The sequence below is a fragment of the Dacryopinax primogenitus genome (genome assembly GCF_000292625.1).
Source record: "Dacryopinax primogenitus strain DJM-731 SS1 chromosome Unknown DACRYscaffold_1, whole genome shotgun sequence".
Taxonomy (NCBI): Eukaryota; Fungi; Basidiomycota; class Dacrymycetes; order Dacrymycetales; family Dacrymycetaceae; genus Dacryopinax; species Dacryopinax primogenitus.
The window spans coordinates 1,074,331-1,100,338 of record NW_024467198.1 but is presented as its reverse complement, the minus strand read 5'-3'; the positions used below and the strand labels follow the sequence as shown (position 1 = coordinate 1,100,338).

The 26,008-nt window shown below is 52.4% G+C and overlaps 14 protein-coding genes across 14 annotated transcripts; 9 read left to right on the top strand and 5 right to left on the bottom strand.

Moving 5' to 3' along the window:
* Positions 1–51: 51 nt before the first annotated feature.
* Positions 52–1,553, bottom strand: DACRYDRAFT_44563 (protein serine/threonine phosphatase 2C; the record flags this gene model as incomplete). The annotated part of the gene is made up of 2 exons (XM_040774588.1): positions 52–633; positions 684–1,553. The coding sequence occupies 2 exons, from the start codon at positions 1,551–1,553 to the stop codon at positions 52–54; spliced, it is 1,452 nt and encodes a 483-aa protein (XP_040633217.1).
* Positions 1,554–2,068: 515 nt separating this feature from the next.
* Positions 2,069–3,520, top strand: DACRYDRAFT_92373 (acyl-CoA dehydrogenase domain-containing protein; the record flags this gene model as incomplete). Its single annotated transcript, XM_040777066.1, has 4 exons — positions 2,069–2,191; positions 2,241–2,830; positions 2,882–3,351; positions 3,403–3,520. The coding sequence occupies exons 1-4, from the start codon at positions 2,098–2,100 to the stop codon at positions 3,518–3,520; spliced, it is 1,272 nt and encodes a 423-aa protein (XP_040633216.1). The 5' UTR covers positions 2,069–2,097.
* A 327-nt stretch (positions 3,521–3,847) lies between these two features.
* On the top strand, positions 3,848–5,598 carry DACRYDRAFT_103266 (uncharacterized protein; the record flags this gene model as incomplete). The annotated part of the gene is made up of 4 exons (XM_040767734.1): positions 3,848–4,260; positions 4,307–4,392; positions 4,441–5,371; positions 5,427–5,598. 4 exons carry the CDS (start codon positions 3,848–3,850, stop codon positions 5,596–5,598), a joined length of 1,602 nt encoding a protein of 533 aa, XP_040633215.1.
* A 228-nt stretch (positions 5,599–5,826) lies between these two features.
* On the bottom strand, positions 5,827–6,188 carry DACRYDRAFT_86074 (uncharacterized protein; the record flags this gene model as incomplete). Its single annotated transcript, XM_040776759.1, has 2 exons — positions 5,827–6,054; positions 6,123–6,188. The coding sequence occupies 2 exons, from the start codon at positions 6,186–6,188 to the stop codon at positions 5,827–5,829; spliced, it is 294 nt and encodes a 97-aa protein (XP_040633214.1).
* Positions 6,189–7,000: 812 nt separating this feature from the next.
* Positions 7,001–12,977, top strand: DACRYDRAFT_60996 (uncharacterized protein; the record flags this gene model as incomplete). The annotated part of the gene is made up of 14 exons (XM_040775658.1): positions 7,001–7,609; positions 7,665–7,865; positions 7,919–8,348; positions 8,396–8,481; positions 8,529–8,595; positions 8,644–8,998; positions 9,045–9,225; positions 9,274–9,301; positions 9,353–9,600; positions 9,662–9,825; positions 9,880–12,197; positions 12,250–12,543; positions 12,594–12,703; positions 12,758–12,977. The coding sequence occupies 14 exons, from the start codon at positions 7,001–7,003 to the stop codon at positions 12,857–12,859; spliced, it is 5,193 nt and encodes a 1,730-aa protein (XP_040633213.1). The 3' UTR covers positions 12,860–12,977.
* Positions 12,978–13,083: 106 nt separating this feature from the next.
* DACRYDRAFT_44342 (uncharacterized protein) lies at positions 13,084–14,011 on the bottom strand (the record flags this gene model as incomplete). Its single annotated transcript, XM_040774567.1, has 3 exons — positions 13,084–13,220; positions 13,267–13,471; positions 13,523–14,011. 3 exons carry the CDS (start codon positions 14,009–14,011, stop codon positions 13,084–13,086), a joined length of 831 nt encoding a protein of 276 aa, XP_040633212.1.
* Positions 14,012–14,353: 342 nt separating this feature from the next.
* DACRYDRAFT_60993 (uncharacterized protein) lies at positions 14,354–15,519 on the bottom strand (the record flags this gene model as incomplete). The annotated part of the gene is made up of 2 exons (XM_040775657.1): positions 15,292–15,519; positions 14,354–15,234 (listed from the first exon to the last, which is right to left on the bottom strand). Coding segments are annotated over exons 1-2 (1,050 nt in total), but the record flags the coding sequence as incomplete, so codon positions are not given.
* Positions 15,520–15,883: 364 nt separating this feature from the next.
* On the top strand, positions 15,884–16,462 carry DACRYDRAFT_103263 (uncharacterized protein; the record flags this gene model as incomplete). The annotated part of the gene is made up of 2 exons (XM_040767733.1): positions 15,884–16,205; positions 16,275–16,462. The coding sequence occupies 2 exons, from the start codon at positions 15,884–15,886 to the stop codon at positions 16,460–16,462; spliced, it is 510 nt and encodes a 169-aa protein (XP_040633210.1).
* Positions 16,463–16,685: 223 nt separating this feature from the next.
* On the top strand, positions 16,686–18,241 carry DACRYDRAFT_73717 (uncharacterized protein; the record flags this gene model as incomplete). Its single annotated transcript, XM_040776021.1, has 3 exons — positions 16,686–16,901; positions 16,980–17,717; positions 17,764–18,241. 3 exons carry the CDS (start codon positions 16,686–16,688, stop codon positions 17,944–17,946), a joined length of 1,137 nt encoding a protein of 378 aa, XP_040633209.1. The 3' UTR covers positions 17,947–18,241.
* A 419-nt stretch (positions 18,242–18,660) lies between these two features.
* Positions 18,661–19,080, top strand: DACRYDRAFT_19525 (uncharacterized protein). Its single transcript, XM_040771552.1, has 2 exons — positions 18,661–18,970; positions 18,997–19,080. Exons 1-2 carry the CDS (start codon positions 18,716–18,718, stop codon positions 19,066–19,068), a joined length of 327 nt encoding a protein of 108 aa, XP_040633208.1. The 5' UTR covers positions 18,661–18,715; the 3' UTR covers positions 19,069–19,080.
* A 567-nt stretch (positions 19,081–19,647) lies between these two features.
* DACRYDRAFT_36621 (uncharacterized protein) lies at positions 19,648–20,045 on the bottom strand (the record flags this gene model as incomplete). The annotated part of the gene is made up of 3 exons (XM_040774413.1): positions 19,648–19,692; positions 19,744–19,857; positions 19,908–20,045. Coding segments are annotated over 3 exons (297 nt in total), but the record flags the coding sequence as incomplete, so codon positions are not given.
* Positions 20,046–20,207: 162 nt separating this feature from the next.
* DACRYDRAFT_73716 (small secreted protein) lies at positions 20,208–20,764 on the top strand. The gene is made up of 5 exons (XM_040776020.1): positions 20,208–20,233; positions 20,291–20,339; positions 20,388–20,461; positions 20,515–20,598; positions 20,651–20,764. The coding sequence occupies exons 2-5, from the start codon at positions 20,306–20,308 to the stop codon at positions 20,702–20,704; spliced, it is 246 nt and encodes an 81-aa protein (XP_040633206.1). The 5' UTR covers positions 20,208–20,233; positions 20,291–20,305; the 3' UTR covers positions 20,705–20,764.
* A 712-nt stretch (positions 20,765–21,476) lies between these two features.
* On the top strand, positions 21,477–22,249 carry DACRYDRAFT_19524 (G10 protein; the record flags this gene model as incomplete). Its single annotated transcript, XM_040771551.1, has 5 exons — positions 21,477–21,542; positions 21,592–21,791; positions 21,847–21,913; positions 21,961–22,048; positions 22,109–22,249. 5 exons carry the CDS (start codon positions 21,480–21,482, stop codon positions 22,135–22,137), a joined length of 447 nt encoding a protein of 148 aa, XP_040633205.1. The 3' UTR covers positions 22,138–22,249.
* Positions 22,250–22,565: 316 nt separating this feature from the next.
* On the top strand, positions 22,566–25,616 carry DACRYDRAFT_92367 (coatomer beta' subunit; the record flags this gene model as incomplete). Its single annotated transcript, XM_040777065.1, has 9 exons — positions 22,566–22,603; positions 22,655–23,038; positions 23,088–23,573; positions 23,626–24,317; positions 24,366–24,473; positions 24,524–24,732; positions 24,790–25,204; positions 25,254–25,495; positions 25,543–25,616. Exons 1-9 carry the CDS (start codon positions 22,580–22,582, stop codon positions 25,614–25,616), a joined length of 2,634 nt encoding a protein of 877 aa, XP_040633204.1. The 5' UTR covers positions 22,566–22,579.
* Between the last annotated feature and the right edge of the window lie 392 nt (positions 25,617–26,008).

Here is a 26,008-nt window from a genome sequence, read left to right as displayed (position 1 = left end):
AATACAAGCTGCGCGAGACACGACATTCTCACACAATAGGGGCACTACAGGCTACAACTTTGCTTTCGCCACTTCCTCGTCCTTTCCTTCTTCCCACCAAATCACGCTGACTGTCATATCGTCCCGCTCCCTGCGCGAATACGGGGCCCTCAGGCTGAGCATCCTACGGACCTGATCCGGCGTGCTACCTAGGGCATTTCGAATCAAGCATACCGCTGGCGTGTCCCGCTGGTCATACACCCACGTCTCAGCCGACTTATCCGGCTCATGCATCCCAGGTCCTTTCCCGTCCACACCAGCGGCACCCTGGATAGGCGGACTGGTGCTCTGTGGGAAGGTACCGGCGTGTGTCTGCGAAAGGTGTGTGGAGGCTATCGTCACCGCCTCCATTGGGCTCAGGGCATCCCACAGGCCATCGGTGGCCAGAATTAGGAATCGCAGTTGTGCGGTCGGGATCTTGTCTTGAACAGATGGGTTACCGCCCGTAGTGGTAAGGGGTATGCGGAAGGGACGGTGTGTGACGACTGGATCGGCAGTCACGTATGGCGGAGTCTGGAAGGCAGGAGGGGTACGAAGTACGTCTGGCGGCGAAATGAGCTCGCGGTTGATTCGATCTTGTTGGTCTTTAGTCCACTGCTCATCGTCAGACTTGCAATAGTGGTGATGATCAAATATAGTCATACCTTATATCTGGCGTCTCCAAACGCCCTGCTTGGCTCCAACCCACCAAGAACACGCCCGTTCCGCGCGACCATCTCTTCCTCTCCGGGATGTTCCTTCTTGAGCCGTTCCACTTCTTTGACCGCCTTTGCCGTCTGGTCTTCAGTGAGAACCTCGCAGACCCATCGTTTGCCGCCTTCGTCCCAGTATCCCGCTACAGCCCTACAGTCCCCCACGAGGGCCAGATGTACTTCCTCGTGCTGGGTGTCTAGCACACTAAGGAGCGCACACGATCCGGAGAGCCCAGGACGCAGGAATGGGGCGACAACAGCTGGCCGCTTATCCTTGGGCAAGTCGAGTAAAGCAAGCGCGGAGGAAACGATGGTGCGGTCGAGTTGAGTGTATGCGCGTCGGAGGGCTTGCTCTACGAGTGCTGGTTGAGCGGTGCCGTCTGTCCGAAGAAAGGAGGGAAGTAGAGGGGAGATGTTGAGGAAGGTGGATTTTGGCGGGAGGAGAGGTGATGGAAGACCTTTCATCAGCGCATCCATCTCGAGTGCCACGGTAGGGATGAGGGTCTTCTGCAGGAGTTCAGACGTCCACGGCCCTGCATGCCCGTCCATCACCGCGAAATAGAGCATCTCGCCCTTGTCCTTTCCAGTTTCCTTGGCCGATGGTTCATCTCGAGAGATGATCATCTCAGCGTGTCCATCTTCGCAGGGTTCGTTGGATGAGACTTGAGCAACGTTCCACGACCATTTCTTGCCGCCACGGAGGACCAGGGAAGAAGAGCGAACGTGGGCATTGAGCAGTTCATGAACCGCTGAATGAGGGAGCAAAGGGAACGAGCGGAATTCTCTCGTTTTGCTGTCAATACGCACCCAAGCGCGAAACATGTCGTTGCTGGAAGATGAGGGCTCAGAACGTGACCGGGAGATCCACTGGGAATATCCGTAGTAGCCAGTGCCTGCAACAGCGGCAGTTGTGAGAGCGACGGTGACCCAGCGGCGTCGACTCATAGGTAAATAGCAGAAAAAAGCAAATATATGCGCCCAATGCGTTGCTTGAGAGAGAGATGGAAAGTGGATCGAGAGAAAGGACGATGTATGCGGTCTGCGGACAGAGGACGCGCGCAACCCACGGCACGTCCTCGAAAAGTCACGAACTAATTTGCACCGCCACTCCAATATCAATCAGTTTTCGATCATACTCCGCAAATCCGTCGATCATCCCCGATCACCCCTCACCCGGCAACCGGCGGGGTAATAAGGTGCCCGTGACGGACCGGAACTCTTCAACGCCGACTCGAAGCACAACTCGACGTTGTCCGTCGGGTCCGAACGTCCTGCTCGGCAGCGCGGGGTATATATACGCGAGAGAGGGTCTGTGAGGTGCTTGGCAACAGCACCAAGCGACCCCAATCCGCACCCATCACCCATCATGGCATTCCTAACTAATGCTCTGAGGTCGAATGTCAGGACGGCGGTATGGAAAAGCGCGGTGCCGATAAAGAGGGGAATGGCCTCTATGTCCAGTGAGCACACCTATTTCGCACTGCTCTTTTGTATTGATAACGTGTATAGAGTTCGTCAAGTACGATTGGGAGGACCCCCTGAATCTTGACTCCTTGCTCACGGAAGAAGAACGCGCAATCCGTGACATGGCGCGCAGCTATTGTCAAGAGAAGCTGCAACCGCGTGTCCTGGAAGCCTACCGCACAGAAGAGTTCGAGCCTGCTATTCTCAAGGAGATGGGCGAGCTCGGCCTGTTGGGTGCAACGATCGAAGGCTATGGGTGCGCGGGCGTATCCAACGTCGCGTACGGTCTCATCGCACGCGAGGTGGAACGTGTCGACTCCGGGCACAGGAGTACGATGTCTGTTCAGAGCAGCTTGACCATGCATCCGATCTTTGAGTTCGGTACAGAGGAACAGAAGGAAAAATATCTCCCTGGTCTGGCCAAAGGGGAGCTGATCGGTTGCTTTGGATTGACCGAGCCAAACCACGGCTCGGATCCGGCGAGCATGGACACAGTCGCTTCTGAGGCACCTGGAGGAGGTTACGTGATCAATGGTGCCAAGACGTGGATTTCAAATGCCCCATATGCGGACATTTTCATCATTTGGGCGAAATGCAAGTGGGACAACCTCATCAGAGGGTTCATCCTAGAGAAGGTGCGTTGGCCGCGCCTAGTTCGAAACACCACTAATTTTGTGCTGTGACAGGGGATGGAAGGACTCTCGGCCCCAGCCATCAAGAACAAGCTGATGTTGCGTGCTTCGATTACTGGTTCTATTTTCATGGAGAATGTGCAGGTGCCCGCCGCCAATCTCCTGCCCAACGTGACAGGTCTCAAGGGCCCCTTCTCCTGCCTGAACAGCGCACGATATGGTATCTCATGGGGGGTCATGGGAGCTTTGGAGGATTGCATTGCCCGCGCTCGCTCGTACGCACTCGAGAGACATCAGTTCAACAAGCCGCTTGCTGCGTTCCAGCTCGTACAGAAGAAGCTTGCAGACGCGCATACAGAAGCCACACTTGGCCTGCTAGCGAGCTACCAGGTGGGGAGGCTGAAGGATCAAGGCCAGTGGTGTCCTGAAATGATCAGTTTGGTGAAGCGGAACAATTGCGGCAAGGCGGTGGAGGGAAGCAGGAAGCTGATGGAGATTTTTGGTGGCAACTCTGTCAGCGACGAGTTCGTTGATCTTATTTGCAGAGCTGGGACGCGAGCTGATGTTTCGGATAGGTATCACATCGGCCGCCATGTTGCGAACCTGCATGTTGCCAACACCTACGAAGGCACGCATGATATTCATGCACTCATCCTGGGCAAGGCGATTACTGGAGTCCAGGCGTTTGCCTAGTTCAATTGGGTGAAAATCCTGCTCTTGTACATACGTAGGGGACGTTAGGTTAATCGAATATTATACTATTTTTCAGAGCGCCCAGTTCCTAGCGCCACGCCACTGTCGCAATGATCGGAGGTTCGCGCCTAGTATGGCAATGGGCGGAAAGTCAATTGTTGGATTTGATGGAAGGGATGACTGAGGTTTGCCGGTTATCATACTCCTGTCCCTGAGTCCTTCTCCACGCATGCAACATCTCTGCTAATCTTCCATTACTTGTACAACTAATCTGCTGCCTTCCTGCTCTGGGCCACCATATTCCTCTTTGCTTGCGCTGAGTCGGCAATGACAGCTCTCGCGCGTCCCCTATGCCCACTCGACCTCCTTCCTGTCGAGCTATTTGCCTCAATTCTCTCCGAACTCGACCTTGCCTCGCTCCTCGCCGCTTCGTCCGTCTCCACCCTCTTCCGCTCGGTGGTTGCCTCCCCGCTGCTCAACCCTTGGCGCCAACCCATCCGACGTGTGCTCCTCTCGTCCGACCCATACCCTGCTGAGTTCGCCCTGCTAGGAGCGAGGCAGATCGTGCCCCGCAGGAATTGGATCGAGATCCTTGCCCTTGCACGATTAGAATGGATCCTGCTGAGCGCGACAATGCCCTCGCTAACAGAGAAGATGTGGGAAGAGGCATTCAATAGGCGCTGGCTGCCGGGAATGAGGAGGTGGAAGAAGGAGGGCAGCTGGCAGGAGGCGTTTAAGAGGTGAGTAATACGGCTCAATACGGAGCGCGTGACTTACTGTGCAAAGGACGGCGATGAGGTTATGGCACCGTTTAAATACTAGCTGTACGGCAGATGAGTCATGGTGTCGATATGTACTCCTAAACCGTAACGGTATGCTTTCCTTTCGGAGGTCTGCTTTGTCTTCTAACTCGCACCCAGGAAGTGCCAACCTCTGCGAAGCGTACGCAAGAACGTTCAACCCCTTGGCTGTTTTCGACGAGTTCAAACTGCAAGCCAACCTGATGCACCTCGAGACGCAAGTGCGCCTTATTGTTCAGTTTCTCGATATACGCGTCATCGCCCTCGGTGTACTACACCATGCAAGCTCGCTCTTTGTAAATAGCAATGCACGACAGTTGCTCCATCCTCCCGGAGTCCAATCATGGATTGATGACTCAGAAACCATATCTGATGGAACAGAAGCTTCTGACACTCTGGCATCAATGCCATTGTCTATCGCCAGCCAACGGTCTCTTCAAGTCGCATTCACCCCTCAAAGCCTCCGAAATCCTTATACTCCCCTGCTGATGCAGAATGTCGGTATACCACTATCTCGTGCCCGCTCAAGCGGATCGACCGACGATGAGCCACCGAATGGGCGGTATAGAAGAAGAACTATGTCTAACGAGCCGGGGACTGGCATCCTCCGCCGCCTGACCGTGTCTCTAGGCGCTGGCATATTTGGTGTTGGGCAAGCAGATGCTGGACCGGCCTCTCCGCAGAGTGCTGGCCCTGTTCTTGGCCGTTCAGCGTCGCATCAGCCCGAGCATACGCGCTCACAACCCCCACCGCCTCGTCATACTAATGGCCACACACACTCGTTCTCCGCATCAACGTCATCGCCGCTCCAGGCAGAGTCTGCCGGCCCTTCCTCATCTCGTACTCATACAACCACTGATGACCCTATATCCTCCTCTTTGGCGCCTCCGGTCGGTGAGCTGACTTACCCGCCACTCAGATACCCGACTCCTATCAGCGCACATCGTAATTATCCAAACTACACACCGGGCGGAGGCGACAATAGATGGAGAAGCAAGGGGACACTACTAGAATTGGACGAAGGCGGGAAGCTATGGGCGGGACCCATGATGTAGGCCCTCGTGCTGCAATTTATTCGGACTAGATGCTCATCGCTATGTCCCTAGGATCGTCGCACAGCTGGTGCATCCAGACCACGCAGAAGTAGGGGAGGACCTGGATCTGGTCGGGCAGACCAAGTGGGCGGCGTTCACAGTCCAAGACTTGTTTGCGATCGCACCGTGGATGGAAGAGCGCATTACCAAAGTTGTAGACGGCATGGGGCTCGGTGTGTTTTGAGGCGCCATCACATAACTTTGTCTGGCTGCTTGTATGACAAGGTTGTTCAGCTAATAGTCACTGCATATATAATTGTTGTACTCATTCCTCGACTAGCACATCGCATTTGTCCTTGATCTTCACCCATCTAAGAAAACGGACCGATGCAGAGCTTGCCGTCTTTAGTACTTGCGCAACAGCAGTACTCCTCCGAGGAAAACCCCCTTCTGATACTGTAGATTGAGGTGTTCAGTTTTGGCAGGGGCCTCGTGTGCCTCGCATATAATCCATGTGCTTGACACACCATCTCATGATTGCATACTGCCGGTCTGAAGCCCAGCATTTCGCTCTCGCCGAGAAAAGGTAACAGATGACCGTCTGATCGAATGCCAAGTCCCCGAAGGCAAGATCCAGTGCAAGGGAGCACACTGCCAACCTGATGTAATCCCGGCGAGTTGAGTATTCTTGGGGGGAGTACTTTCAAGAGCCACAACGAGCGGCAAAAGTCAGGGGTCGTTCGCGAAGTCATAGGAAGATGTGCTTGCCTGAATCAGCCCACCACGTTTCCGTATGCACCCGAGCATCTCCCATACTGTCATCCCCTTCTGCATTCTTTCTCTTCGACACGAATAGAGATATGACTTGCTTTGCAGGCTCTTGTCCCCGCATACAACTGGGAATGCGAAGCTATTGCCATGTTTTGACTGTTGTTGCGGAAACCTACGGCGTTATCGTATCTTCAGCGGTCGAGTACATGGAACAGGGTTCTCCTCTGGCTGCTTCGGTTCTCCACGGTAGAGTTCTAGAAGGTTGAGGAGTAGTGAAGTCTCCACGAGGCTAAATCAAACCGCGATTCCTCCGTTTCATGTCGTGTCGTTAAGCTTGATCTCGCTTTGTATTGCGGGAACGGCACAAGACTGTGCGGACTCCGCATGTCAACGCCAGCGCATCATTCCCTCTTATATCCTCCATGAGGGGATATATAGCCTTTTTGAGAAGAGTTGTGGCTAGGGTTGCGGTATTCCTGCCGTGATGAGTTTCTCTAGATTGAAGGGAGTTACGGATCCGCGGCAACCTCGGAAGCCCTCGTTCATATCCCGCCGCTCTATGTGGCGCTAGCGGGCTCTGAATTAACTTCACCCGAGACTCCGTAAGGTGAAAGCGAATGGATACAATCTGCATCAAAGGTAGCCATGAACGATGCACGCATTGTTGAATAATTGTGTAAACATACAAACTGATAGCTAGCGCTCGACGGTATATAACGGAATTATTCAGATTAAGTTTGGATTATTCGATAACCGAGTTCGTTGAGCTTCTGTTGAAACGGACAAAGCCGCTGATCGGGACTAAATTTGGGCCGTCGTCTTAGCTTCCACGGCTCGCGCGCTCTCCTTCCTCTCCCATTCAAAGCACAATTGTCATGAGCGCCGTCCCTACCCCCCCACCCGCTGATGGCCCACCGTCAACCCCGGAACCCCCATCGGTGTTGCTTACTATCTCTGCTTTACCAGTAAAGCCAGCTCTCGTTTCAAGTTTGGAGATCGACGTGGAACATTACGGTGCATTCCCTCGTAAACAGCATCCGGACCCACCTTCTGCCACTCAAATATCGCGAGATCCCCCTCCGCTTCCAACTCGTGGCCGTCCCTCTCGCAAGGCCAAGTTGGATGCTCTCATGGCAATCAATGCAAGATCGGAGTCTCCGGAAATTCCCTCTGTCCAAGCGCCCGCGAGAGGTATGGTCTCCGTAAATGCACCCAGCGTGGCATTTTCGAAGAGACCGGAGTCGATCCAGGCCCCGAAACTCAACATGACGAATATCAAGCAAGCCAACGACCCCAAACCAAAGTCCAGAGGGGATGGGGGCATATTTGGGCTCGAGGAATGCCCCACCTTCAAACCTACGGAAGCCGAATTTCGAGAGCCTATGCGATACATCGGTTCGATCGCACCGATCGGAAAGCAGTATGGTATATGCAAGATCATCCCTCCTGAAGCGTGGCAGATGCCTTTTGTAACTGATACTGAGGCAAGGATTTTTTTAATCTATGTTTATCAATGGATTAACTAACAATGTCCTTCAGAGCTTCCGTTTCATGACTCGTCTTCAACGACTCAATTCTGTTGAGGCGACTGCACGAGATCGGATTAATTTTATGATCAAGCTCAATCAATTTCACAAGCAGCAAGGGGATGACCGTGTTACTGTGCCGACGATCTCGCATCGGCCCTTGGATCTTTTTGAGTTTCGCAAGGAAGTTCATTCGAGGGGAGGCTATGAAGGTGTAAGTTTATACCCAAGTTTCTAATCCAACACGTTGATCAATTTCGACGGCAGGTGATCAAGGATCGCGCATGGGCCGAAGTAGCGAGAAAGCTTGGGTATGGCCAGGGAGGCGTCTTGTCGACACAGCTCAAGCAGGCTTATCAGCGTATCATCTTGCCCTACGATAAGTTCGAAGAACATGTACGTAATTCTCCTGCCCAGTCTCCCTTGACTCCGAGAAAGAAGGGAGGGGCACATTTCGACACACCGTCGAGTTTAGTGGGACGAAAGGCCCGCCTTCCCCGTATGTCTGTCTCGAGAACGCCACTTCGGCCCACCCGATCGGCATCCAGCGGTTTGGCAACGCCGGTCCCTCAGCCTGGATTTTCCAGTCCTTTGTCTGAGCCACCCGAGGGCTTCGAATTTGAAGAAGATCCGTCCCGTAATTCCAGGAAGGAAAACAAGGTGCTGGACGGTGGGGGAGAAGACATAGGGATGACCGGTAATTACGTCCGTCGAGGTCATCCCGTTGATATTAATTGGGATTAGATCTCATGCCGCCCTTTGCTCAAAGTCAACGAGAGGAAAGGGCTCAAAGCCCTGATATTCGCCTTGAGCCACTCCAACCTGGTGATGTATGTATGTATGCGGCTTACCAGTCATTAGTCTGACACCTCGGCAGGCTTGTGAAATCTGCAGGATAGACAATGATAACACCAACATGCTTCTCTGTGATGGATGCGATGCCGGTGCGTCTTCCCCGCCCCTACGGAGTGCACAATCTCATGGGCTAGCAGCGTTTCATATGTACTGTCTGGACCCGCCTCTTACATATATTCCCAAGTCTCAGTGGTTTTGCCATGCTTGCCTCTTCGGTACCGGTGGAGACTATGGCTTTGACGAGGGTCAGGAGCATAGTCTGGAGAGTTTTCACATGCGAGATGTAGAGTTCAGCAAGAAATGGTTCGATGCTCATCCCCCGTCAGCCGCAGATCAGGAACAGATGAATGAAGGGGCTAGGGTCATAGGAGATGGCCTGCAAAAGGTTACGGAACGTGCTGTAGAGCGGGAATTCTGGAGGCTGGTCGAATCTCGTACGGAGACGGTAGAGGTTGAATATGGAGCAGATGTTCACTCAACTATTCACGGAAGGTATGATTTTTCGCTTGCAACTCAGTAGGCTGCTCACATAGCTCAGTGCCTCCCCCACGGTTGAGACTCATCCACTAAACCCATACTCCCGTGATGGATGGAATCTGAATAACCTACCCATCTTGCCCGATTCGCTCCTCCGCTACATCAAGTCCGATATCTCTGGCATGACAGTCCCTTGGACTTACGTTGGTATGCTCTTTTCTACGTTCTGCTGGCACAATGAGGTTTGTTCAATATCAATCGTTTAATGCCTACGAGTTGACATCTATCAGGATCATTATACCTACAGTATCAATTTCAGTAAGCGTTCTCATCTTGATGTAAAGCTTCATCGTCCTTAACAAGATGCAGTGCATTGGGGTGAAACGAAAACTTGGTATGGCATTCCCAGTGACCATGCGGACAAATTTGAGAACGCCATTCGCAACGCTGCCCCCGACCTTTTCGAGACGCAGCCTGATCTACTTTTCCATTTGGTGACTATGATCAGCCCTGAGCGTCTGAAGAAGTCCGGCGTTCGTGTTTCTCAATGTTTGCAACGTGCTGGGGAGTTTGTTATCACATTCCCGCAAGCCTATCATTCGGGATTCAATCATGGAGTAAGCAACGCTAAATGCATAGAATTCGAGGCTCGGGCTGACGGAGGATACTCTCACACAGTTCAACCTGAACGAAGCCGTTAACTTTGCTCTTCCTGATTGGTTGCCTCGTGATCTGGCGGCTGTGCACCGGTATCGGAACTACCTTAAACCTCCGGTCTTTTCTCATGACGAGCTGCTTATAACGATCACCCAATATTTCATGAATGTCAAGTCTTCAATATGGTAATGCTTTATTTGACTATCATGAGCGATGTCTGATTCTTGTCCGTCAACTAGGTTGGAAATCCCAGTCAAGGAGATGTATCTCCGCGAGATGGGACTACGTCAAAAGCTCCGAGTGGAATACCCTGAAATCGACCAAGTCGTGGACGACAATGATCGTCCGGAAGAAGAATACCAATGTCATCACTGCCACGCATTCTGCTTCTTAGCCCAAGTCATCTGTTCCTGCACCTCTAACGTGGCTTGTCTTGACCATGCCAACAAATTATGTTCATGTGAACCCGGCAAGAAGAGCCTACGCATGCGATTTGCGGACGATGAGCTCACGACTCTTCTGAACAAGATTTGTGAAAGGGCGGCAGCTCCAACTGCCTGGCGACAAAAATTCCACAAGACCCTCGCGGCATCATCACGTCCACCTCTCAAGAGCCTTCGCACACTTGTTACGGAAGGAGAGCGTTTTTCCAGCGAACTTCCCGAGTTAATCACACTCAAGAGATGCGTGGAGCGCGCGAATCGTTGGGTGGAAGAGGCAAGTGCCTTTACGACTCGCAGGTTCCATGCTCGCAAACAAAAGCTTCGGACGACCCGGCGCAGTGCATTAGAGGAGAAGGGCGCTGGTACGCCTCCACCGGACAACGAGACGCTCAAGGGTGTGGAGGAAATCGAGAGACTCATCAGGGAGTACGACACTTTGGGTGTGCAAAGCGACGATTTCCCTGTTCTCGTGGATGTACGTGAGCAAGCGATGAACTTCGCCGCCAATGCGCAAGCCGTGTTATTACACACTTCTGAAGACGAGAATCTGGTGGAATGCGAAGCGCTGCTTGCGCAGGGCTCATCCCTCAACGTGCGATTGAAGGAATATGGCCTCCTGGACAAGAGGGTGAAGCGCGTGAATTTTATGAGCGAAGTGGCGACGTTTGACTCTCGCGTCCTGTCTCTGGAAGACATCACGAACTACGTCAATCGGGCTTCCGCATGCGATATCCCACAAACGCACCCCATCTTACGAGAGCTTCAGTCACAGAAGGCTGCTGGTGAAGTTTGGAAAGCACGAGCATTACAGTGTGTCGAAGCGCCCGTGATATCTTTGGCCGAACTCGAAAGTGCTTTGGCGCGACCAGCGTGGATACCCATTGATAGCGCTCTCCTTACAAAGATGGAGAATCTGCGAAACAAAACGGCAATCCTCGAGGATCAAGCGAGAATTGTTTTGACTCACATCCCTATGAACCACGACTCTCTCCCTACAGTGGGTGACATGCGCAAGTTTTTATTAAAAGCGGAGGGCATTTCAAGCACTCATCTTGACCTGCTGCGAGCCATCGTGGACCAAGCACTTGATCTTGAAGCAAGCTTTGAACTGCTGTTAACCGAACCGCATGTTGGCTTTGACTCTGTCAAACCCTTGCGCAGTATGGACCAACTCCGAAGAACATGTGATTATGCAGAAGAGCATCTCTGCAATCATATGAGGCTACCCTGGGTGGAGCGTATGACGGCCGAACTGGATGAGCATGAATCTTGGCTAGAAGAAAACCCAGCCTGGCTGAGGACAGGTCAACAAAGGCCCCGTAACATGCGGAACGAGATTTTGGAGATGTTGCGGTACTACAAACGCAGCATTCCTCGCGAATGCAGCTGCATTTGTTTAGAACGCTCAAGCCCTAAAGGTCCCATGATGTTACCGACCATGAAGTGCCACAACTGCCAGGCAAAGATTCATGTTGAATGCAAGATGACATCGTGTCCATTTTGTGATCCCGGTAACTGGACCCCAGAGTATTTGAACCATTTACGCGAACAGCTGCGTAAACCAACACCCTTTTACGAATTGGTGCACATTACGAACAGAGCACCCACTCTGACACGCAAATTCTGGCGCGATTATGAAGACATGAAGAAAATCATTGTGAATCTTCAGAATTTCCTGGACGAAGTGGATCTCTTCCTTCAGGGTCAGCATAACTACGAGGATATCTATCGCATTCGCTGCTATATGCGTGCCATATACTTCCTCTATGTGGATTGGGTTGCACCCGACAGTGATGAACTTCCCCCACAACAGCGTTTGTCCGTGTTATACCGACGGCTGGTCGAGGAACACAAGGATCTTCTTCGGAGTCCCCAGCCTGCCAGAAGGCCGAGACGCCGGGACCCGGAGTTCTTTTTCCGGGAAGATGATATCTTCTGTCTCTGCGCTCACGAAGATCTGAACCACCCTACGATCACATGTCCTCGGTGTGATAAAGTGTATCATAGAGAACATGTGGGCATGGGTGCAGAGACGCCCGACAACTGGCGCTGCTTACTTTGCTGTGTGCGGGCTGGGAAAGATTATCATAACACAGTGGTGTCTGTCATCATGGGTAAGAGCTCGCTGTTTATGTCATCATTCATTTGCTGATCGGATCTATCAAGGACAACTTGCATCTCCTGTCTATTTGGACTATAAAGAAACAATAAAGCAAGGGAAGGGTCCAATTCTCCTGGACAAAGATCCCAATTTAGGAGATGCCAATGGACACTACCACCTCCAATGCACCCGCCTAGTAGAGGGCAAACCTCTCGAAGGAGCCGCATCCCAAATGCCACCTCACATGCATTATCCCATGCCAATGTTGCCTATGCCTTACCATGGCCCAGCTCCGTACATCGACCCCGTGATGGATCGTCCCACCAAGAAAAGGCGCATGGACCTGCCTGATGTTCCTCGTACGTGTTTTCCTCTATAGGTGCAACCGGCACTGACGATCCATGGCAAGACCATGCCCAGGGGATGCCTTTTATGCGCTCTATGCCCATCAGTCTTCCAACACTGCCGCTCGGGAGGCAGAAGGATGGTGGTGACCGTGCTGGTGGTCCTTGGATTCAGGTAAGCATTGTTCCATGCACGTTCCTGCTTCTAAAGCTAACAACCATGATTCAGGGAAAGCCTGCAGATATGCGGCCATCAGGCCGAACTCCCCCAGAATATATGCGTCATTCGGGTCTACCTCGGCCGGAGCCACCGAGCGCTTCCGCTCGATAAAATTGGACACTCATTGATACTTTTCATCTTCCTGTTGGTTCTTCTTTTCGGTGGCCTTGACCTCTCTCATAGCTGCCCAGAGTGCACCCTTTGTCTTCACTTCTGTTGTACAGTTATCCCGCATATGTAATCTTACCAAGGCCTCACGAATGGAATTGATGATTGAAGTCTATTACTTAATTGAACAAGAGAGGACAAGAAAGCGACCCAGTCAAATATCAGATCTAACGAGAAACCATCAATTTATAGGTTAGGAAGGCACCGACGATAGCGAAAGCGATCAACGATCCAACAATCCCGAGGAACCAAGCATATCCATCGACGTTCTGGCCAGGAACGTGGACGTTCATTCCCCACAGACCTGGATCGGGATGAGCCAGAATAGAAAGCACGACAAGTACACGCACCTGTGATCAAATTCATGGGGATAAGTACAGTACCGAGCGCAGTGAGCTTAGAGAGCACGTCGTTGATCTGGTTGTTCGCGTCGGTCATGTCGATCGAGATTTGTGCCAGGTAGTTCGAGTGGGAACGCGAGAGAATCTTCTCATAATGGTTCAAATTCTGAGTCATGGTGATCAAGTGGTCCTGAATATCGGAAAGATACAGGCCCTGGTCAATATTTTAGCGCTCGATTCGACTACTTGGGAATTAAAGACCCACGATATCAGATTTCGGGGCAATGCTCCACTGCTCATTGCAACGCTTCGCAAGACCTTTTACGACATCCGCCTTGTTGCCCATGAGCCGAAGGAGGCCCATGACTTTCTTCCGGCATGTGCCGATACGGCGAAGCATGTCGCTCTGCTCCGCCTGCTTGAGGATAAGTACGAGCTCGTCGATACTGTCGACTTCGTACTCGATGCCTTGGATGAGGGGGCCAAATGCGTCCGTGATGTCGTCGATCAGGGCATATGAGATCCAGTCACTCGTCACGCTGATATAATCGCGAAGCTGCTTGATGCGCCTGCGGACGTTGGATGGGTGTGGGGTAGCGCGGAAGTGGAAGGACAAGATGCCCTCGCGGAAGACGATGATATACATGTTAAGGGGTTCGAGGTGGGTGGGGGAGAATGGGTCCTGGTCGAATGAGCGGAAACACACTAGGTAATAATTGCGGAACAACTCGATCTTCTCACGCGTTTCCTCCATCAAGATATCCTCCGTAGTGAGTGGATGGATCTGGAACACTTTGGACAGTAGGTGCATTTCGTCGTCTGTTGGGCAAAGGACATCCAACCACCATGTGTGATGCTCATCCTGCGCAGGGATGTTGAGCTCGGGTGGTCCGTTTCCCTTTGCCGCCCCTGCAGGGTTCGCGCCAACGGACGGGGCCCGCGAACGATTGTTCGATCCCGCCGCGCGCGCGAGGAGGCTCTCTTTCGGCCGGTTACCTTGGGCTGGGAGTACGTCGCTCATGGCGGAAAGAGCAGAACCGGAAAGAGAACGCCTCGGTGCACCATTCCCTGCCCCGTTGCCATTGGCCCCGTTCACGTTAAGCCCGCCGTTGGGTGGGGTAGATGACTCGCCTTCCAGACCGCTGAAGAGTTCGTCAAAAGATTGCCCCTCTGCAGGGAGCTCTGACAGACTCCGCGCGTGAATCACAGCAGGCAGTGCGTTGGAATAGAAAGAGAACCGGTAGGGACGGTCGTGGCCCCGCCCAGGATCCTCAGTGTTCGCGTATCCCTGTGTTCGAGCAGCCTCCGCCGCTGCTTGGGCGGCAGCGAGCTTCGCCTGCCTGCGGAATGTGGGCGTGCTTTGCGAGAGCCGGCGTTGCCTCCGCTGGACGAATGTTTCCCCTGTTGCAGTGGGTGGAGGTATGATCTCTCCCCTGATAACAGCACCGTCGTCCAGCAGCGGTGCGACACTGCCGGACGCAGGTCCAACTCCACTGTTGTTGAAGAATTGCAGTCCTTGCTCAGCTGTACCCTTAGCCGCTTCAAGCCTGTTCCTCTCCTCGTTCGCAAAACCTTCGAGGGGGCCGAAGTCGAAGTTGCTCCTGTATGCGCTCGCCTGATACATCGGCAATGGCCCCATTCCCGCCACATCCATAGGATCATCGGACATAAGCATGCGCGTGTGTTCGAGTTCGTGTTGATACTCCGGCTCATGCGCCCCTGTGGTGTCCACCAAAGCTGGGGCAGTACCTGAAGGAGTATGGGAGAGTCCCCCATCCTCCAGCGCCTCCTCAGGAACAAGATGCGGGTAATCGTCCCGGGCGCGCTGAAGTGCCTCTTCTTCGGTCTCGCTCAGAGGGGGAAAGTCCATTGAGTCGCGGTAGGAGGACATGTGCCGCATCAAGTGGGGCGAAGAGGGAGACATGGACCCAACGACGGGGCGGACAGGTGTGGAGACACTGCCGCTTCTAGCCCGAGCTGCATTGTCGATAAGTATGAGCTATTTGCACAGTGAAAGTGGGAGATGGATCGTACATAGTTGCATAGCACTATCGACATCCATCGTCCTCTGCCTCTCCTGGAAGTCAGGATCGGCGGGATTGAACCTAATGAGGGTAGGGCTCCTCCGAGGATTATATACGTCTTCACTCCCGCTGTTGCTCCCCTGTCCCGATCCCTGCTTCCGTGGACGTGGGGCGGGCATGTTGTCTATGTGGAATTCTGTTGGGGAGGAGGAGAAGGGGGGTTGGTCGGAGGGAGGCGATGCCATGGTGGATGTTGGGAGAGATCAAGGAGGTTCGGGTGGAGAGGCAAAGTGATGTTGGGGATAGATATATGCCAGATTGAAGAGAAAGAGAGAGCACAGGTGGTGATAAACCCTGTACTGAGATGATGGTGGTAAAAGGGAGAGAGAGACGTTAGATGGCCCTTTTCATCTTGGGTAAACTTCTGTCCGAGCTTCGGAGCCGGAATCGGCCCTCTTTCCGCCCTTGGTTCCGCTTTCACGTGCGCACTTCCGTCCATCGATCTGACGTGCCTAGAAAGAAGGCGAAGGAGTCATCCTCATTCATTGTTTTATTACTGCCATGGTAGGCAATTTCACTTCTAACGACAGCATATACCTAATATGTCCCATTCTCAGCCACCTAAGAAGCTCCCCCAAATTCACCTCATGGTCAAGACACATAAACACACACTCGCTCTCACCCTCGTCCCTACCCAAACAATCCAGGACCTCAAAGCCCAAGCCATTGACGCGCTTTCCCAGTTCTCCTCATCTCCCGAGGATGAGAAGGAAGCGGGATTTCCATTACGACCCGAGCTTGGGGACTTTGAGGTTATGAGGAGGAATGGGGACGAGTATGATGTGTTAGAGGAGAAGGAGACGGCTATGGGGCTCAGACTCATGGCGTGGGACAGATTATATCTTGCTTGGAGGGATAGCAAGGGTGCGCAACTGACTTATCTTCCTTGTTGGAGAGGTTCTAGAGAGGATCACAAACTGAGTCTCGGAACAGGGAAGCTCCTCCCCGTACAGCACGACAAGTTCTCGTTCTGGGGCGAAGACGATGAGGAACCCGCCCCGTCCTCGTCAACGAAAGCGGCGGTCAACTCTGGCGTGGGACCGAAGGCGAATGCGGGCGCTAAGGGGAAGCGGAAGATGGAGGATGACTACGAGCCGGATGAGGACGAGATGGATGTATGATCCCTGGACAGGTTACCGTTTCATCACATGTGTAATGTATATCCGAGATGCTGTCATGCTGCTCTACCGATAAGATGCCTGCATAGGCAACAGTGACTATAATTTACATTAATGTCGTTGTACATCTTTGGTGGCAAGCATTTTTCAGACGCGCCTCGCGTCATTGACCCTCTCACGACCAAAATTCCTGGAGACCCTGACTGACCTCTCCCTTTCACCATCAATGCGTCCCACCGCACTCCTTCTGGCGAGGCCAGTTAAGTCGAAGCCGAAGCCGCCCAAGGTCACCCTCTCTACTCCCCGGATCTACACATCCAACAGCCTCTCACCTTGGTACAACCTCTCTTACGAGGACTGGCTCTTTCGCAACACTCCTGTAGAGGTGCCTATCCTGTTCTTGTACCGGAACGAGCATTGTGTTGTCATCGGGAGAAATCAGGTGTGTAACTGATCTGCCTGCACTATCCATGAGTGATAGTGAAATCAGCGTTGGGAAGATCCTGACGTATGGTGACAGAATCCTTGGCTCGAAACGTCCCCCCGCCTCCTGGCCTCCCGGGGCTGGCCCCTTGTGCGCCGACGCTCCGGCGGCGGCGCAGTATTCCACGATCCAGGCAACTCCAACTTCTGCATGCTGCTCCCACGATTGACATTTCACCGGCCGACACAGACCACAATGGTACGTCAAGCGGTCCAGAAGCTCGGCGAGCGCCGTGCCCGGGAGAATGGCCGGTTCGACGTCTTTGTGGATGAGTTCAAGATTTCGGGTTCGGCGTTCAAGATCATCGCTGAACGTGCATACCATCATGGGACGATGTTACTCAGTACTAACTCGGAGCTGGTGCGCGAGGCGCTCACGAGCCAATTTGATAAGCGGATGATCACGGAGTCGATATTGAGCAAGACTTCGCCAGTGATGAACTTGGTGGAGCTTGCAGGGTGGGAACCGGAAAAGGACGGAGAGGCACTAGAGGAGGAGCCTGCGATCAAGGCTGGAACAGAAGTAGAGAGCATGCTTCCGGAGGTGGCTGATCCAACAGAACGCTTCACCCACGAACGATTCATCACTGCCATGACGGATGTGTGGGAAGAGCGCTTCGGTCCTGGTGAAAAGATTGCGGTGACTGAGGAAGAGATGCGGGAAATAGCCATGGTACAAAAGGGCGCGGAAGAGCTCTCTTCCTGGGACTGGGTATATGGCCAGACGCCATACTTCACCTTGCGCGGCAAGCTACCACAACCCGACCTTACTGAAGTAGGTGTTATGTATGCACGTTGTGTATTGGCTGACATGAATGCAGAAGGTGGAATACAAGGTGTACCATGGGGTTATCAAAGACATCGGTTTCCCGGCTCTCCAGGAACCGTCCCAGGACGCAAAGCGACTCGCCAGAGCCCTCGTAGACAGCACCGCTACGTTCCAGGAAGCAATGGGCGAGCTTCCGCCATCTGCGACTACAGCAAAACAGGATGATCCAGCATAGATTGACGAGTATTATTTTTCTTGGTACATCAGGGCATAGAGAGCAAGAGATGCAATGCAGTGCCGTGTCCAGACGGCGGATATCGTATGAATGCCAATAGAAACTAAGTAAGAACCTTTAGACACCGCTCACAGAACGGCCCCTTCCCCTTCCACCCCGTGTCGAGATCGCACCTTGCCGACCCAAGCCCGTCCTTGTCCGGGTTGCAACACCTTCTGCTGGGTTACCTGTCGACAATGCGTTGTAAGCAGCGACCCGTTGCTTCGTTGTGCTCCGAGTGAGCGGCCGATCGGCCACTTCTTCAACTTCAACATCCTCGTCAATCGGCTCCGCAACACGTCTCTTGCTTGCCGGTTTTTTCAGATCATCTCTGCTTTGCGCCCGTTTGACACGCCTGGGTTGATCCTCAGCTTCCACATCGGCCCGCTTCCTGGTATTCTGTCGGCGCACATCCCCGTTTGTCTGGCTCTTATGCGATGGATGTGGCAGGCGGTCCGGTACAAGCTCCACACCCTCCCCATAATCCCGCGCCTTTCCTTTGCCATTCGCAGCACTAGCCGAAACTGTGCGCCTGTACGTCTCTACTGATTGGCCGCTGGACTGTCGCCCAGCTGGGATTCTGGTAGGTGGTCCTAGTCTAGGCTTCAATTCACGTGAGCGAGGTTGGCGCGGTTCTATGGCGACACGTCGACGTTTTTGTTTGCTCTCTTCCATGTCGTCTGTCGCGGCAGATTCCGTTTCCGTGAAGATCGAATCCGTCTCTTCCCCGATGTGCGAAAATACAGATGATCCATCGATGGAGCCTTTTCGAGGCACTGCAGGCACCGATTCCCGGATACTCGCAACAGTGCCGAGAGCGGCTCGAGATGACTCGGCGACCTTCAGACCAGAAATCAAAGACGGGTACCTGCTCTCAGACTCCAAATCTTCCAGTCGAAGAGTATTGGCCGATTCCACATGTAATGTTGTCCCGTTCTCTCCACCATCGTCACTTGGTGGTCGTATAGTCGCCAATGTTGGAAAAGTATAAATCGGGTCGTGCGGTATGAGCATCGATTCGCGGGGTGTCGACACTGTAGTACCCTGCTTCAGGCTCATGGCAAGGTCTTTGTCCACGGGTAACATAGGGTATACTTTGTATCGGAGCTTTTCAGGAGTATGGGGCGATTGTTCAGAATAAGCGGGAGGCGGAGGTGACGGCGGGAGAGATAGTTTGGCAGCAGGCCCATTCCCCGTCTGCTTGGGTGGGACGGCAGGAGGTCGTTCCGTATGCAGGGTATGTCTTGGTTGAATATGGGGATGAGAAGGGACATTCTTTCTCCTGATACGCAGCTGCGGAACCTCGGCTAGCTCATCACCCTCCTGGCCTTGATAGGTATCTGCCGGGTTCCGGCGGCGTCGGCGTACGCTGTCTTGTAGCTTCTCCAGTTCTTCATAGATTGAATTTGCCGCATCCACTGCGACCCGCATATCATCCGCCGTGCGTGAACGCAGTCGGTCCTGCACTTGGCTACCTCGGCGCAAGATGAGGCTGGACACGCTAAATTTCGTCATGCTAGGTAGATGCGGAGCAACCATCGCAAAGAGTGGCCGAAGAGCGTGCTCATAGAGAAAGAGTGATGGCGCCAGGAGCGAAAGGAGAAGAATAGACAGAGTCGCGTCGAGGATGTAGAAGGCAATATCAAACATATGAGCTTGAGACTTGATCGCTGGCCGAAGAAGGTATAAATAGATAGGTTCGGTGGCCTTTCGTCCACATCAGCGGTCTGCTGCTGTAACTCGCTCCATCAAACTCACCCTTGTCCGTCCAAGGATGAGCAAAACAAGTAGTACGCTCTTTCCCGTTCCATAAAATGGTATTACCCATCCAAATGTACGATCCCCAAAGTTTTCTAGGAGGGACCAAGACCCCTGCGGTCCGTCTCAACAGTCACGTCGCGTTGTTTATTCGGTATGCGTACCCAAACAACCCATGTGCACATGCAACCCTTCATCGTTCGCTTTCTATGAGCACCAGCACGCGCTGACAACCGCGAAGATGCTTTGAGTGCCTTGTACGTATCGTAGACGTTGACAAGAAGTAAAAGTAGAGCGAGCATGGTGAAGAGGACGTGGACGCAAGTCATCAGGAACGATCGTCAGGCGCGACCCTCAAGGAATGAAAGGAAGCAAATAGCGCGTGTGTGTCACGTGTTGATTTTGAGAGCAGGGTGTGGCTGCAGTCCCGTGCTTCCTTTAGTCCTCAAGCACCACACGGCGACCACCGATAGCAGCAAACAACCAGCTCGTAAGTTATGCACATTCTCCTTAATCCAGATCTCCTTCAATAACTTGCCACCTTTAGCTCGAATTGTCCAACATGCCGGTTCCATGGGAGTCGCTCATTCCGTTTGGTAAGCATTCATCCTCGTTGTCTGAGAACCGTTCTCAGTATTTCACAGGCCTCGTAACCATTATGTTCGGTGTAACTGGGACCGGGCTTCTTTTCTCAAAAAAGGCACAAAATGACTGGAAGGTGAGTCCACAGGTATTACTTGAAGTCTCGGTGCTGATTATGGTTCCCATTAGCCTCCCCGGTATGGCATTGATAAATGGGACGAGATGATGATGACACGCGATGAGAAATTAACAGGATCACTCCGAGGACAAAGTGTATGTCTGCTCTGGGTTTCTGGCGACAGTGTTTTTGCTAATGGTAGTGCAGTCAGAGCCGATAGCGCCGGATAGCTATAATAATATCTTCCACAAATCAAAGTAACACAGCTTCGGTCACTGCTCCTGTACTCTGACTCTCAAAATCCAATGCCATCAAAACTGCAGCATTAGAGAGATAACCACAAAATCCTATCAATCCAGTGTGATCGCGGCGTCATGCTGCATCAGGTAACCTAATGAATGTCCCCAGTTTCCACCTGCTCGCACCCAGCCATGCAATACCTAGACAGCTCAGAATGAAACCAGCGAATCTGCAAGGGAAATAAGAACAGGACATCTTAATCACACAGAGTGACGCTAACCTGAAAAAAGCAATCCTTGATATCGCTCTTTCTTCGTGAAGTGATCTTGATGAGGCAAATATATTCCGTAGAATGGAAGGCGTGATGGGAATACGGCTCGAAGGTGGGGTGGGAGGTCGGACAGGTGCCACCGGTGGTGGGGGTGGAGGACGGGCTGCTCGCGTAGGAGTGTAGGCATGACGGGGATGAGCAGGCGTGATCGTTGATGAAGTTGTTGACGAAGACATATCTGCGTGGGGCAGGCTGATCCTGAACAGCTGTTGCTCTCATGAGTGGGCGATAAACTGATACCCCTATATCACTCACCGACAGATCCCTTGAGCTAAGTTAGATCTTTATTCACTCTGACCACTTTGTCGTCATGCGCGGCGCCCAAATGGCATTGGGTCCTACTGGTTTCGCTGGAATCCGCCCGATGATATTTCTGGTCGTGGTCGGTCTTGTCGGCGATGGTCCCAATAGGGTTCTGTCCATAACGGTGCGGGAGCATTTCTATGTTGACCGTGCACCACCACCATGCCCAAAATTCGTACGAGTAGAACGAAGAAACCCCCGGAAGGCTTCGAAGATATCGAACATGTGAGCTCAAATCTGAGTTTTTCTCCTAGTTGTATTCATAGACAGCCAGATTCTTGATGAATACACCAAGAAAATGCGAGATGCGGAGAACGAGTCACATGAAGGTCAGCGCAAGGCCGAAGCACTATGGCCTATCATGCGCATTGCTCATACACGATCGCGATACATTTACGAACTGTTTTATCAGCGTAAGATAATCAGTAAGGAACTGTACGAGTGGCTTCTCAAGGAGGGTTACGCGGATGCCAAGTATGTATCAGTGGTGTCATTTCAGTCTCGCGTTAGCTGACTGCTGAATTTGTAGTCTGATTGCTAAGTGGAAAAAGCCTGGATACGAAAAGTTGTGCTGCATCCGGTGTATTCAGAGTCAGGTGCGTGTGTGGTGCATATATCTGCTGTCACGCTAACACACGCGCAGGATATGAACTATCAAGGTTCTACCTGCGTGTGCCGAGTGCCGAAAGCCCAGCTGAAGAAGGGAACAGTAGTAGAGTGTGTGCACTGTGGTACGCATTCTCAGGCTTCTACCGCAATGCGTCCGGATGCTGACTCATGGCATGTAATAGGTTGTAGGGGTTGCAGCTCCGACTCATAATGATCCCCGTCTGCTTCTCCTCGTTTCCGCGTTGGACATCCGCCCATTCTGCACACTGTATCATATACATGTAACTACGCTGTGATTGTGCATTAATCCCCGTCCTACTTCCTAGCTACGACATGAGTGGTGTGACCGCAAAAATGTCTTGCCTGCCTCCATTGTATGGGTCCGACAATGATTATATGAGCGCAAGGTATCGGTATACACGGCTATTCCTTCGGTGCCGTGGTTCTGCTATACGATCTACAATGTTACACTGCTAGCCCAGTTTGGCTAGATTGTTTGCAAGGAAGAAGTCTACCGACCTGGGCGGAACGACGCGTCGACCTAGTTAGACGTGTTTCACAGCCTTGGGCTAGATGCGTGGCTCATTTTGGTTCCGTAGCTAGGTGCACATCACGACCTTCCCAAACTTACAATCAAAAGTACTTCGACCATCATGCCATTAATCTTGGACATTTCAGTACGAGCATACCCACTTCGAGAAGATAATATCTGATCCTCATTTCCTCAGAGAAAACTTTTCGCGCGGTCAGACCGAGTCAAATCGGTCGATTTCCACCCTGAGGAGCCGTGGCTCCTCGCCGGTCTGTACAATGGCTCGGTGCACATTTACAACTACGAGACGGAGGCCTTAATCAAAACTTTCGAAGTCGCAGAGGTACCAGTTCGATGTGTTCGGTTTATTGCACGAAAGCAATGGTTCGTGGCGGGTTCCGACGACTTCCAACTGCGCGCTTTCAACTACAACACGCATGAGAAAGTCGCAGCTTTTGAGGCCCATCCGGACTACATTCGTTGCTTGACTGTTCATCCTACGGCGAGCATCGTGCTGACAGGTAGTGATGATATGACAATCAAGGCGTGGGATTGGGAAAAGGGCTGGAAGTGTGTCCAGGTACGCATTCTGCTGTAGCTGGTTCGACAAATGCTCACCTACGTTGAAGGCATATGAGGGCCACACTCACTACATCATGTCATTGGCGGTCAACCCCAAGGATCCAAATACGTTTGCGTCTGCGTGTCTTGATCGAACTGTGAAGATATGGTCCCTTGGCTCCTCGACACCAAACTTCACCCTTGAGGCACACGACAAAGGCGTCAACTTCGTCGAGTACTATCACGGTGCAGACAAGCCATACCTCATTACCACTGGCGATGACCGGTTGGTGAAGATCTGGGACTACCTGTCGAAGAGCTGCATCCAGCAACTTGAAGGGCATACAAGCAATGTCAACTTCGCCATTTTTCATCCCAGTCTCCCCATTATCGTTTCCGGTTCCGAAGACGGCACAATCAAAATCTGGCATGCAACTACTTATCGCCTGGAAAACACGCTGAGCTATGGCCTGGAGCGAGCATGGTGTGTTGCATACAAGAAGCAGGGGAATGAGGTCGGCTTTGGTTTTGACGACGGTTCAGTGGTCATCAAGGTGCGCATATATGCTGCCTGTCGCTTTGCCACATGCTTACGCATAGAGATAGTTGGGCCGGGATGAGCCCAGTTACAGCATGGATGCATCTGGCAAGGTTATCTACGCCCGAAACACTGATATTCTCACCGTGAATCTGGGCGGCACGGCCGAGGAAGGTATCGCTGACGGTCAGCGGCTGGCAATCCCAGTTCGAGAACTGGGCAATACCGAAGTGTACGCACAGAGCATTCAACACAGCCCCAATGGCCGGTTTGTGACCGTCTGCGGCGACGCCGAGTACATCATCTATACCGCTCTCGCGTGGCGGAACAAATCTTTTGGTTCAGGTTTGTCCTTTGCATGGGGTAGTGACTCCAACCACTACGCTGTCCAAGAGACCAAGACGAAGCTCAAGGTATATCGAAACTTCAAGGAGAAACCAGGCCCAGGTTTGAAGGGTGCTGGCGGCTGGGCAGTCAATGGTCTGCATGGCGGACCACTTCTTGCAGCACGCGGTGCTGGCTTCGTCGTATTCTGGGATTGGGACACGAGCGAGATCGTTCGGAGGATCGAGGTAGAGGCAAAGGGTGTCTACTGGTCTGGCACAGGCTCCCTTGTCGCAATCACATCCGACGATGGCTTCTATGTCCTGCGTTTTGACCGTGATGCCTATCTGGCCAAGGTTCAGGAAGCTGGAACTGCCGATCTAGGCGACGAGGGTGTTGAAGACGCTTTTGATCTTGTGACTGAAGTCTCAGAGAAGTAAGTAATACTCGTTCTCAGCTGAGGCTTTTGCTTATCATGTGCCAGTGTGAAAACTGGCAAATGGGTGGGAGACTGCTTCATCTACACCACGGCAGCAAACCGTTTGAATTACCTTGTTGGCGAACAAGCACACACCGTCAACCACTTCGATACGTATGTAATTGTCAATGACATCCTTCAACTGCGTCTGACATATCTTCCAGTGCCATGTACCTGCTCGGCTACATGCCTGCCCATAACAGGATTTATCTCGCCGACAAGGATGTCAACATATACAGTTACGCGCTTTCGCTGGCGCTCGTTGAATATCAGACCGCCGTATTGCGGGGCGATATGGATATGGCTGCCGAGATCCTTCCAACCATTCCTGCAGATCAGAAAAATAAAATAGCGCGCTTCCTGGAGGCTAACGGTATGATATGTGCTGTCTGCCTTGTTGTAACTGTTTTCTTACTCCAGGACCTTGTAGATATGAAAGAGCTAGCCCTTGAGGTTTCTACGGACCCAGATCATCGTTTCGACCTTGCTGTACAACTCGACGATCTGGAGACCGCGCTGTCCATTGCCCAATCATCTCCAAAAGCGGAAGCCAGCAGCAAGTGGCGCACGATCGGTGATCGAGCATTGGCAGCCTGGAAATTTGGCCTCGCAAAGGAGTGCTTCCAGAAAGCAGATGATTTCTCTGCCTTGTTGCTGTTATACACCAGCATTGGTGATCGGACTGGGCTGCAGGCCCTCAGCAAATCGGCTGAGGAGAAGGGAATGAACAACATCGCTTTTGCTTGCTACATGCAACTAGGGGACGCGCATGCATGCGTAGATCTGCTCGTGAGGACGGACCGGATACCCGAGGCAGCGCTTTTTGCACGCACATATGCACCTAGGTAAGGATTCGTTGTCCTTTCATGTGCCCAATAGCTGATCTGTGGACAGTGAGGTGCCGAAAGTAGTAGCAGCCTGGAAGGCTGATTTGAATGCTCAACACAAGCCAAAGATTGCCGCAATGATTGCCGACCCAGAAGAACACCCAGACCTATTCGAGGAGGGCTGGCAGAACGCAGTTGCAAAGGAGCGGGGCGAGGAGGTGGAAGAGCCAGTTGCTTCCTTGACGAACGGTGTGAAGAAGATCGAGCTGACTAATGGGACCCAGGCGCCTTTGAACGGCAGCGCACATCGTGAGTTTCACATCTTTGATTATCTCCACTCTAATGTCGATGAGCAGCAGAGTCCGATGTCCAAAAGCAGAAGACTGCTCCTATACCCGGTGATGAGGACGGGGACGGGGACGAGAGCTAGTTGGCTGATTGTCTCCTTCCTTCTTTCATTCACTTTGTATATTTTGCAATCTATCATATCATCGAACTGATCACGCTTAAAGATACAGCGGCGCTATGCCTCCTGTCTTTGCTTATGGTATATGTCTGAACTGATGCGTGCAGCCTGCTGTCGGCGAAACCCAGAGAGATATTTACGGCAACCACCGCCGCTGAGTAAGGGTCCTTGCTGAAAGCGGTTCTTTTTACGCGTGTCAACAAGAACGTGCGAAGGACGTCTTTACATCAGGAGTCGTCTTGCTGTCAACAATAATGAAAACAGGTGTTGAACATATAGCCACAAAAGTAGTTTGCTGGCATGAAAGACCATTGCGCGAATGACTTGACACGCCAGACAGTCAAAGAGGCGGGCCG

What these genes read in the sequence shown, in the direction of transcription:
- DACRYDRAFT_19525 (XM_040771552.1), top strand. Translation starts at nt 18,716, where the DNA reads ATGTGCGAAAATACAGATGATCCATCGATGGAGCCTTTTCGAGGCACT. An exon ending in TAGTCGCCAATGTTGGAAAA is followed by an intron (nt 18,971 to 18,996) that starts GTATAAATCGGG and finishes GTGCGGTATGAG; the next exon opens with CATCGATTCGCGGGGTGTCG.
- DACRYDRAFT_73716 (XM_040776020.1), top strand. Translation starts at nt 20,306, where the DNA reads ATGCCGGTTCCATGGGAGTCGCTCATTCCGTTTG. An exon ending in GGAGTCGCTCATTCCGTTTG is followed by an intron (nt 20,340 to 20,387) that starts GTAAGCATTCAT and finishes AGTATTTCACAG; the next exon opens with GCCTCGTAACCATTATGTTC. An exon ending in AGGCACAAAATGACTGGAAG is followed by an intron (nt 20,462 to 20,514) that starts GTGAGTCCACAG and finishes GGTTCCCATTAG; the next exon opens with CCTCCCCGGTATGGCATTGA.